The 12,273-nt window shown below is 35.5% G+C and overlaps 1 protein-coding gene across 18 annotated transcripts in view; it reads right to left on the bottom strand.

Annotated features, from left to right (window-relative positions):
- MYCBP2 (MYC binding protein 2) overlaps positions 1–12,273 on the bottom strand; it is a 298,411-nt gene that overhangs the window by 80,114 nt on the left and 206,024 nt on the right. For 11 of the 18 annotated variants that reach the window (XM_090023921.1, XM_090023940.1, XM_090023966.1 and 8 more), the window contains 4 exons: positions 11,140–11,214; positions 8,575–8,799; positions 7,583–7,715; positions 1,583–1,708 (listed from right to left, as the gene is read on the bottom strand). In XM_090023921.1, the coding sequence (XP_089880047.1) occupies positions 1,583–1,708; positions 7,583–7,715; positions 8,575–8,799; positions 11,140–11,214 (559 nt within the window). The remainder of the gene's footprint in view (positions 1–1,582; positions 1,709–7,582; positions 7,716–8,574; positions 8,800–11,139; positions 11,215–12,273) is intronic. The other 7 variants (XM_090023957.1, XM_090024008.1, XM_090024044.1 and 4 more) reach the window with 3 other exon arrangements.

Below are 12,273 nucleotides of genomic sequence, written 5' to 3'. Positions count from 1 at the left end.
GTAACAGATACACTGATACCAAATTATACAGGCATAAGATGTTCCAGTATAACTGTTATGTCTGTTTGCTTATATGGCAGCGTAAGTAAAATGAAACCACATTGCATCTTGAACCCGGTTTAATTCTGGGTTATAGTTACAACAATTTAGTTTTTTTATACTGGTCAGGGAGCAGACAGACGTAATAGTTGCATCAGAACAGATGGTATGCTTTCCCAAGCAGGAAGTCCTCTTCTCCCTTTAAAATTAATATTTACGTCTGTTCACAGCCTCTCTTTAAAAGTGGGCATGCAATCTGAACTAGTGTTAAATAAAAATTATGCAAACAATACTCCTAAAGTATGTGTTGCCTAGACTACATATAATACTAGCATGGTAAAGGTCCCTATTTCAGCAATACTCCCCACTAAGAGCACATAACTTTCCATAAAATCACCTGGTTCAGATAACCTTTTTCATACAAATGAGTGAATAACAGGTACAATTTGTGTTCACTGCAGATAGCCTGCACATCTTTATTTCTCAGTGGAGAAATGAGGCATGCTTCAGAGAGAATATCTGGGTTCCCTCTTCCCCACAACATTAATTAGGTACTTATAAAAATGTCCACTGGACACTTGAAAAATATTTGAAGGATAGCTGGTTATCAGGTATGCTTATTTTAACATCTTTGTTATAGGTAGAAGGTTTATATCATTGTATTATATTTTATATTTATAACCTACCTTAATACAAAAGCTGAGCAGGAATCAATATTTTGAAAAATGCCTGCTGCTAACTACTGACTATAATCAAAATACTGACTCTTATACCTTCTATCAGGTCATCAAATGCAAAAGTGTGTGTGTGTGTGTGTGTGTGTGTGTGTGTGTGTGTGTGTGTGTGTGTGTGTGTGTGTGTGTGTGTGTGTGTAAAAATAAACTTGCTTAGATGTTGACAGTGAAATCCTCATGGCTTTCCCCTGAAAACCCTTTTCAAATAGATGATGTCTACACTCCAAATTTGGATTTTGGAGTTATTATTCCTTTCCACGCAATTAATATGCAATTACCATTTTGTATTATAATTACAGTATTTACTTGAGTTACAGGCAACCTCCCAATAATTAGATTATGTACAGGAAAATCTATAAAATTTGCTATATGAGAAAGAAAGAGAGGGAGAGGAGGTAGTGGGGCAGGCAGCAGTTGGGGCTTTGGCCCTAAGCCTGGGTTGGAGCCGGAGCCAGAGCCATATTAAGTAGGGGGTGGGGGACCTGCCTTGTAATTGAGTAAATATATACCTAGTGCTACAGACAGACCCTCAATTTAATGAACCTTTAATATAACTTCAGTAACTTAAGGATTTTTATAATGCAGACATTTAAACATAATTTACTATACTAGTAATTACATAAAATATACTTTTGAGGTAACTCATTTCAATAAAAAATAGGGAGCTGGCTCATTTGGGGTGCACTGGCTGGTGCCTCAAATTGCTTTGATACACTGCAAGAAGATAATGGAAAATAAACAGCAAAAACACATATGCAGAAGTTCTATGCATAAGAATAGGTTTTGAAACACTGAGGGTACAAACTTACCTTTGTTATTTCCCAGGCCATAATCAAATCCTTGCCTGTTACTACAGCTTGTCCCTTTATTGAAAGCTTGTATTGAAAAAGGACTTGGAGGAGGAGTCTGAACATTTTGTTCTAGAAGACCTTGCTCTGTAAAACAAACCATCAGTTCGGAGTTAGAACTTTTTATCATTTACTTTTATTGCAACGTGGAGTCAAAAGACAAAAATACTTTAAAATGAAATTTTTTTTTTTCTGGGACAGGCTTGCCAAGTTTGGTACAAAAGGAAAGTATTGGTCTTGTCCCGAAGAGCTTCCTTTCTAAAACACTTAGTACTGTGTGTAGTATTCTCACAGATTGATTTTAAACTCTTGTAACAAGCTGTGCCAATTTACATTACTAAAACAGGAACTAGATTAAACTTTGGATTTCACTACAATGCTTGGACAACAGATCATTTATTATACTTCTCACAACAGTCTAAATAGACTGATAAAGCTTTTGGACTTCCAAGGAAAGAAATACTCTAATGACTCCCTTTCTTAAGCAACCAGTTCTCTCACTCCCACTTGAGAAGCTTAATAATGACAAAGATTATTATTTTAATTATATTTTGTTTAAACATTTAGACTCCCTGGGGCAGAGACCCATCTCTACTTAAGCACTTGAACTTAGATGCCATTGAAGAAGGAACCACAAATAAGTAAGCATGACTAGTTGTCAGAGAGTATGCAAGCATAGAATTGATACAGCAATCTGTATACTCTGTAGTAACAGTCATTAAATAATTGCACCTTAAGAAGAATAACTGTTTACAGTCAATGCATTTGATGCATTTTGGGAGGGGAAAAACCCCTGAGGCAACGCCCCTCCCCCTCTGTCACCACAGCAAGACAAAAATTTCTCATTAATTTGCATACTGTCATAATTTAATGCATCCCACTCACTGTGAAGTTGAAGGTGTCCAGAATTTAAAACATCAAATCCTTAAATATTTGAATCCAGATTACTTAAAAAAAATGTGTGGGGAATCAGTTTCTAACTGCTTTAGCTGATATCTACTGGTTGCTAACGTATCTGTGTTGTTTCAATAACATGGCTAATACTTATTAACAATAGGTTCAAAATGTCAACTTCAGTTAGTTTTCATCATGCAAGTTGCCAACCATTATACTGAGCAGAAAAAATATAACAAATATGCAAAGCCACGTGGATCGCCGTAAGTCATAAACAAATACATAAAGATTAAATAGTAATGAAATGAAGAACAGACACCAATTTAGCTAAATTAGAAACTAGAGATTAGGAAAAGCACTAAAAACAATTGTTAATATAAAATCTTTCAATATTTCAAAAAGAAATCGTAATAAAACACATACATTAAAAAGTCAGTATCCTTTTCATAAAGGAAAGAAACTTGGAAAAAGTTTTTCCTACCTGTCAATTGACCTTCCTTGAATTCTTTTGAATCAGTTTAATGTTTACCCTTTCTACCAGCATTTGTAGGCTCCGCTCCCCCTTTCAACGTAAAAATTCTAGCACTTCCCTTAGGCAATTTTCTTCACAGTCTGAAATATTCCATAGCAGCAGAATGTTTTTTTTCCTGGAAAACTCCCATAAACAACCCACCGCACAGGAAGCAAAGTATCACCCTCCCACCCCCTCGCTCATGTATTCTAGACCAAATATCAGATTCCCAAGTCAGTTTTTGGAGTATCGTAGCAGTCAATCAAACAAACAAAACCACCCCAAAAAACAAGAGAAGAAAGTCTGCCTAATAACTTAATTCACAACTAATACAAGAGTAGTAGGTTACTTATTTAGTAATAATCCGAACTCTAAGTTTAGTTTTAATACTTTATGTTGGAAATGGAAAACAAAAATGTATTTTGTGTTTTTTTTAATTGTAGTAGATAGGGGAAATACAGTTTTGGTCAGACTAAAGCTGGATACAGACATTCGAGAAGCCCGAGGCAGAACCAACCCGAGTTACAAGGTTTTCTGTGAGTGGTACGCTTTAGATAGGCACTGAACAGAACATATTCACCCTTTGGTGGTGGTGGTAGGGCAATCAGACTGGGTTCCTCCATTTTTAAACCAGCCTATGTGCACCAAACTTTTGTTCTGAGTATAGACCAGTTTTGGGCACTGAACTTCTGTTCTGTCACAGGGATAAACCGGGTTTTGATCATTTATACTGGTAACAGTGTAATGTCTGTAACTGGCCTTAGTATCCTACCTAAAGAGTCTACTTGTTAACTGGTCTTTCATATACAGATTTATATTTGAAATACAGAGCACATTTATCAAGTTTTGTTTTAAGATGAACTGCAATAGCAGAAATTCTCTTTCACTGATTGACTCGCAAAGAACACCTAATATGAAGATGACTGGTCTGCATAAATATTTCTAGCTCTGACAGGGCACAAAACACTGAGCTTTAGCAAAACTGTGATTATCTTCATTTGTTTTCCCTGGAATTAAAGTTCTTCAACAGCCAGCAATTTACAAACTACTGGAGACTGTTGCTTAATACCACTGGAAAATGCAAATGCCAAGTTTCTTTCAGATAAAATCTAAATTAATTTCTAGCTCTGCTACTTCTAACAGCAACTGCTACACTCATGCAACAACTGAAATGGAGACAGATTACCGAGATGTCACAGCAAATAATTTTATTTTAGTCATAGCTATTATTTCACGGGTATGAAGATAGCTATGACACCAAACATTTGTACCAGTATTGATCCAGCTCTTGAATTATACAGGTCTGCTCCAGGTATTGTAAGGCTAAATCTAAGGATAGATTTTGGCTTATTCTGAGTAATCACTATGACTATCAGAAGAAAGAAATTTCCAGACATAACATTTACAGTACACTGAAAATATTTCTGCTTAAAAGTTATGTCCAACTGACATATTCCTCCCTCAATTTCAGGACAACTTGAGATGCCTACTCAGGTATACCATGCCTGTGAACATTACTGAGAAGATTAAATAAGCTTACAGGGAGCAAGAAACCTGTAAAGGAGAAAACAGTAATTTGGTCCAGGGTGATCATCTGAAATCAGATTCAGACTATGGTTAGGTCTTCTACAAAATGACTTAAGTTCTGGATAACTATGGAGCTTTCAGAGTCCATAAATCTTTAACCAATTCCTGAGGTTGGTTAAACGTACTGGGATGTGTAACACAGACACTACTACTAAATTTAAGAGGCTTTAAGACCTGTGTCAACTGGATGCAATGTTAAGATCCCTTTGTCCTCTACTCTCTGCTGCAGTTGTTGAAATTTACCCTTGATATTACAAATGCTTTTGCAGCTACAAGATTTCTGTCTAAAGTCAGTAAGTCTTAACTGAGCATTAGGACATTTTTGATAGCTTACCATAAACTTTAGTGCCTCAGGCACTCATAGTTGAGAGAAGGATCCTTAGATCTTATCTAGTGGAGTAACCTTGATCAGTTGTTTGTCCAGATAGGGAGGCATAAGCAGGTAGGGGGTCACCAAAAGCTTAGCAAACACATTTGACACCGGTTGTAGAATAAAAACTACATCAAATTAGTGCTGCTGCTCTTCATTATACATGACATGCATGACACCATTGAGGGCACTGGCAGACATTTATTTAGTGGTGTGATGGAATCTGTTCCCTGATCCCAACTGCGTGACTGCCAGTGCAGCTCACCATACCATGCTTCCTGCTGTACCCTCTCACCTTGAGTGTGAAGCACCTAGGATTGCAATCCAGAGCTTCATAAACACCAGAAAGTTAAGTGTGCACTGCAGCCCTGCATGGGGCTGCATGCACCCACAGCAGGTTTGTAAGTGCTGGGGAGTGGGGGGAGGAAAGAGAAGGAAATCAGTTGACTCCCCTTGCCTGGCAGATGCAAAAACATGTGCAGCGGGGTTCACAGTCAGTTTCTGCCCTACATTACTACAACCTGACTTTTCAGTTTCACTGTTATAGACAGGTTTATCAGCAAGAAACACCTAAACTGTTACCAGTCCATGTTAAGAAACAAGGTAAAAGCCTCAGAACTTGAAGAACTGCCACTGAAAGGTCAACATATCACATTTTGCCTCAATGTCCTGATATGTAGAAAAAAATCATAGCATTAAACTATTTTCAAAACATATCATTAAAGCCAAAGCAGGGTTAATGTTTTATTTTGATGAAAGAATAAGCATTTAACTACCTGAAATTGCCATTTAGAAATGGGAATCAAAGTTCAAGGCACTTCCAGTCACTGATAGTGTCAGAAGTCTAGTATCCACTATCCACTAGAAAATCTAGTACATGATATAGAACACTTCCTTAAAAGAGAGTGAAAAGTTCATGAAGATAAAGAGAAAACTCACAACTGACAGTTTTAATGAGAAAATAGACCGAAGATATGATAAGGAATAAAAGGCTGATGATTCTAAACATATGAGATCTTCAGGTGAATGGGAATAAAGCAGACAGCTTGCCTGAAGCAGCTACCCAGTCTGAAAGGATCTGAACTATGAATAGTGAGACGTTTCTATTGTTGAGGAAGATTATATACCTCTACCTTTAAGGAGCCACAAAGCCTTGAAGAGCTGAAAGAGTTCCTACCAGTTTCATAAAACCAAAGACCACCAAAAATTGGCATACGCATCATTTCTTTGGGGGAATTAAAATTCCATAAACATAATACAATGGTAGATAAATGGAAGTTGAACTGTTATCATCAAAATAAAAAGTTAAAAGGGTTACAAGAAGTTTAAATGCCTATTAGATTTCTGAATAAATTCTTCTGATAAGTGAAAGATAAAAGTTTTCCCAAGAGAAATTAAGTAGAATCCTTAGAGCCAAAGAAAGCCCTAATACTTCTACTTTAAGCATTATGCCCTGCTAAAAAATGATGTTAAGAAGGCAAAACAATAGTAAGTATAATGATAACTTAGGTTAAATAAATGGTACAGTTTCTTTTGTTTACCATGAGTGTTGGGGGCAAGTAAAACTTCCCCCGAACTGAAACTGATATTGAAAAGTACTTTTGTAAGATAGCCAACACATGGCCAGAGACCTCTGTCTAAATCCATCAAGGTTTTAAAATATTTTGACTATAATGCTCTAAAATGTGGTGTATTTATTGCATTTTACAGAAACCAACTTGCTGTCTGAAATTAACTTCTGTGGTTGTTTTGTCATATCAGAACATTTTGCAGAAGACCACTAAGTAGCATTATTGAAGATATTTTTTCATTTTAAAAGCGGAGTTGAAAATTTGTTCGGTTCTTGGCAGGGCACTGTACCGGTTCCAATCCCAGAGCATTAGATGTTAAGCACAAAATAAAAATTCTAGATGTTCTAGAAGAGTGAGGGCTAATATTTTTGGCAAATGTGCCACAAGTTATCCCCACATCTTCCCCAACTGCTACTCCTTTGCCCTTCCTCTGCCTGATCTGCTGTTCTGCTTTCTACTCCCAGTTCTGTGTTCCCTGCCTGATTGATCTATTGCTCTGCTTTCTTCTTCCCCATGCTCCCTGCCTGATTTGCTGTTTTGCTTTCTACCTCCTCCCCTTTCTGCTACTGTGTTGCCTGTCCCCTTCCCAATCTGCTGTGCGCCAAAAACAGAAGCTGGTCCTACCATGGGCTGGCCATCTACTCTAGAAATGTATTCAATGTCTATTTTTCAGTTGGAGAGAAACGCAGACTGAAGAAAATTGCCTGGGGAAGTATGCTAATAGTTTTTAGAAAATTGACACTCCATCAAATATAGGATGACAAAATAATCATACCTACAGTTTGCAACTGGTTAAAGAAGACTGAATCTGAAAATGCTTAAATGTTACTTTTGTAAAATCTAAACATGCTTGATGTTGAAGTTTTTCTAGAAATTTAAATTGATTTTTTTCCAATTGAATTATTTTATTAGTTTATACGTTGCCTTTTTCAAACCCTTGAAACTTTCTTCAAACTTTTTGTTCTTTATACTTTGACTTATATTAACATATTTACAGAGTAAATTTTATATAAAACGAAGAAACTTGCCATCTTCATGTCGGAGGTACTGGTTTCCACCTCTGTCTCTAGCTAAGGACCATGCCTCTCCTTCATCACTCTCACAGAACTCTACCATGCTGTTCTTATCCATTTGCACCCATGTACCTTCAGAATTAGTCACCTGATACACACACAAAAAGCAGAGTTTATTGACTTTTCAGATAACCCAGTACTGAGATCCAGCAACATGCTTCAGTATTTGAAACAATATGCTTATTTCCATCTTGACACTAAAAGATACTTGTTTTTGAAATTAAGGCCACAGCTTAGAGTAGAATAAAGACCAATTCCTTTAACGAGAGGTTTAAAATTATAAGTATTTTCAAAGTTTTACACCAGCTTATTCTCAGGGAAAAAAAACAACAATTCAATCTTTGACCATTCAGACCAGACCAAATAAGGTATCATCCAATAATGTGAATGTGGTTTTGGTACCTGAAATAGCAAGGTAATTATACTGTCTAGTTTTATATGGAATATTTGTAAGTTTGCCAAGTGTGCTCCTGACACTGTTTATGAAATAGCATGACACACTACATCCTCAAGCCCATCTCAATAAACCAGCAAAGTAGGATGACTGAATATAGCAACAATGACTGAATACAAAGGAAAAGGATCATTTTATAACTGAGTACACCCCTGGAAAGGATTCCTCCAGCAAAGTAAAATTCACTTTGATCTATAGAATCAAACAGAATAGGTAAGATTTTGTAATTAATAAACCATACTGTAACAGAATGTAAATGAGTGGAAGTGATTGCAGGATCAGAAAATTCAAGTTTAATATAACCCCAATTAATGAATACTTATCTAAAAAGCAAAAAACAGAATTGCATTAGTAAGTATAACATATACATTGTTCAAAAATTAACATTCGTCACCAGGGTTGGAAAAGCAAACCTTGTACTCTTTTGTTGTGTTTACTACTGTTATAAACTGGTATCTATGAAGACATGAACTGAAGCTACAAGGATCCATACCTCGCCCACTGCCTTGACTCTGTTTCCCAGAACTAACATTCCAATTGGGATACCTCTAAGGTTAGGGCAGCTTCTGATGTTGTGACCAGATGGGCCAGTCTTCACTACCTTGTACACTCCAGGTCCACCTCGAAGTAGTGGCATATCTTGTTCTTGCATCACTGCTTCCTGTGGGCAGTGTGAATTTAAATCTTTGAAAAAGTCATCAGTATTAGACCTAGACTCCTGAAAAATTTAGAAAAATAAAAGCAAAACACAGAAGTTGTTAATAATTCTTTTTGTACACTTACCTAAGAAATATATCCTTCAACTCAGCAACAACTAAATTCTTAATCTAGAAGGCATATGGTTCATAATGCCAGTTTCAGTTTGCAATGGTAAACACAACAATCTAATTATTGGCATATAATATTAACAGATATTTCTGTGAAATTCTTTTGATATACAAGTATTTTAAAAGTAGTCCACATGTGAGTTTTCATACATACAACCATAAAACCCTACAGGTGACATTATGCTCTTTTCTGAACACCCAGATAACCAGATTTGGTCATCTAAGTCCCCAAAATACAGGTTAGCATTCTACTTCTGGGCATGTATATGCATAAGGCTGCACGCACAGGAAGTGTGTGAACATGAACATAAGTGACATTTTGGGGACTTAGAGAGACGATGTGGATGACCAAATGTAGCTGACTAGACTACCAGAAGGAAATAGAATCCCACCCTTCCTGTCAAGTATTGCTCTCTACCAAGACAGAAAGTCCAAAACATACTAGATCATCTTTTAACATAATAAGAAAAAAAAAGTTAACCCTGGACTAATCTTCTTGGCATGTATAAAGTAGGCTTATCGTTCAATAGTACTATTTGTAGTCAAATTCAGGAAAATGTTGTAAATACTGAATAAAGGTAAAATAATTCTAACTAAAACATGAAGGAGTTGCAGCACTGTGGATACCTGAATGCATATAACTTACTAGTTTGTATTTATTATTTTTCACTCTCATGATAAAAATACTAGGGTGACTTATTTTGGTTAGAACCAAGTACAGATAAAAGACAGACCCAACCCTGAAATGATGCTATAATTCTGAAGAACGTTTATTCCTTGTATTTAAATTCTTGACAAAAAAAATTGGAGGGCTGCTAAATGAGGACCGCTGGCATGGCTTCATCACTGGAAATATAGTAAAATTTCCAGCATACAATGGGTAGGAAAATTCTAGCACACATTTGTGTCACAGTAAAACAAACAAGAAGCAATTGAAAGGACTGATGTGCTTTAAAAACAAAATAATGTAAGCTACAAGCAAAGAAGAGGTACAAGTGAAGCTAATTCTTTTATTAATGACAAAATTATTACCCTGGCCCAATGTAAAATTTCAGGGTTTTTTGTTGTTGATTACCGTATATGTAAATAAGGTTGAAGACTTGCTAGAATCCAGGTATCCGAAACTACTGTAGTTGAGATAAGCCAGTTTTTATAGCCAAGGGAATTATTTGGTCAGCAACAAGCCCAGTCAGCACTGATTCCCTAACCCAAATGAACAGATACCCATTTCTCCTGGCTTAATAGGAGGTGGCCTTTGTTGCCTCTATATCTGCACGAAGGTGACGTAATTGCTCTTTATCTTGCATATTATGTTTAGATTATTATTAGAAATCAAGCCCTTACACAGTATGAAGTTGATCTGAAAGTAAGGGAATTTTTAAAACAAACTATGGTATTCATGAAGGTAAGCTATTTCAAGGAGAAAAATATCACAATGCTCTGCTTAGTTATTCTTAACTACTTTAAGTTTCTAAATCTTGACATTGCATTATAGTAATTTTGCCTTGTTGCAGAAATTAATCAGTGAAAATTAATGGAATTTTTAAACCTTTAAACAAATATGCAGACAATTATTTGAGAAGAGTTACCAAAGTTCCTATGGAAATAATCCTATCCAATAAGAGACCATGGTTTCACAAATAAATTTACACAAGTATCCAAGTATTTATAATACTTAGATTTACATAATACAATAAAGTATTTTTTTACAATTACACCATTTTTGGAAAAGATCAGGAATTACTTAATGCAAATGTCCATCAGTAGTGTTTCTCAACTAATTTTGAGCTATAAAAGCTCACAATATATCATTTTGTTAATCTTATTAAACACTGTAACTGACTGGAGCATCTCACCGAAAAAAGGAAAAGCAAAATTTAGCAGCATACCTCATCTATAAACAGACTATCCTGAGATAGATCCTCTTGTTACTTCTAAATAGGCAACAAGGTCTACATTTTTAATTAGTCTGTAATATTTAAAATACATAATTTTTTAAAGCTGCTGGAAATTCAGTAACCTTCTATTAACATTTTAAACTTATATTTTTTTTCAAATCACAAGTCGATGAACTTGAAGGAACAGATGCAGAATTTTACAGCATAGTATTTGAATTTTAACTATTTCTTGTAAAAATAAAGAGGAATTGGAAGGTTATAGTATGTAAAGTTGTGTCAACATACATGCTGAAAAACAGGACACAATGTGACAGTTCCTAAGAATTAACTCACCTGGGGGGAAAAAGCTTTGGCAGTCCATGAAAAAAAGTCCAAATCCCTGACTCCTTGGCTAGCATTAAAGACATTCTGAGCAACAAAGTTTAAGAAAGACAAATATCAACAAGGAAAACGGAGTAAGATAACATTGGAAGAAGATACTAGAGATAGTATAATGCAAAAGTTTCTGTATTCTAGCACCAGTATCAAAATGAACAACTGCCTTTCTACAAAAGGGGATGTGTTTTTTAAAATGAGCCACCTGAATTCATCATTCACCATGACAAATCATTTGATAAACAAAAACAGCTTCATATGTCAAAAGCTCTAAATGGATGTAGTGTGTCATGCCATTTACTGAAATTAAGAGCCAGACATTTGTTATAAAGCTTGAGACTTTGTACAAGACAAATCCCATAGTTGTTACAGTGAAACAATATCTGTTCCAGTGCAAGCCAGATTTGTTTTATGATAAGACAGTCTGCTGTTTTTCAAAGATTATTTGATAATGTAGCATGACTAAATGTGGACCGTCAGCCACCAATTCATACCTGGAAAGATTTATAAAATAAGCTTAACAGTGTTGGAAACCAATATACTGTCATACAGTATAACCTCATTAGCCTGCACACCAAAACAGCACTAAGTTCATGATATCATAAGCAAAAATGTAAGAGTGCTGTAGAGAAAGAATGATTGCTAAATTATCATTTTTACAAAATATACAATACATTTACTACAAGATTGTGGAGTACAATAAACCAAACAAAGTTGTCAAAGAGATTAAATTAATTTTAGTATGCTGAAATCAGTGTCCCATTCAAGGGGAATTAGTGATCTACCATGCTTTTTACTGATAAAATCATATTTTTCCAGCCCAGGTTTGGGAAGGAAGTAAAATCCTGGACAGCTATATTATAGTTTAGTAAGAAGAAAAGTAAACTGCAAGGTAACAAAATTGAGACAGAAATCTTTATACATTTTTTCGGCATTACAGTCTTACCCTCAATATGGCCATTATTATTCACATTGTAGATTATCATCTCACAATCAACTATCATCTATGGCAAATACTGCATGTTTGCCAAAGTTCTGCTTTGATCAAGTTTTACTAACAATTTACAAACAAAAATTTACTAATTCTACTAA

The sequence above is a fragment of the Crocodylus siamensis genome, chromosome 1, assembly GCF_052110815.1.
Source record: "Crocodylus siamensis isolate JL-2025a chromosome 1, ASM5211081v1, whole genome shotgun sequence".
In the NCBI taxonomy this organism is placed as follows: domain Eukaryota; kingdom Metazoa; phylum Chordata; order Crocodylia; family Crocodylidae; genus Crocodylus; species Crocodylus siamensis.
This window is presented reverse-complemented; position numbering and strand designations above follow the sequence as displayed.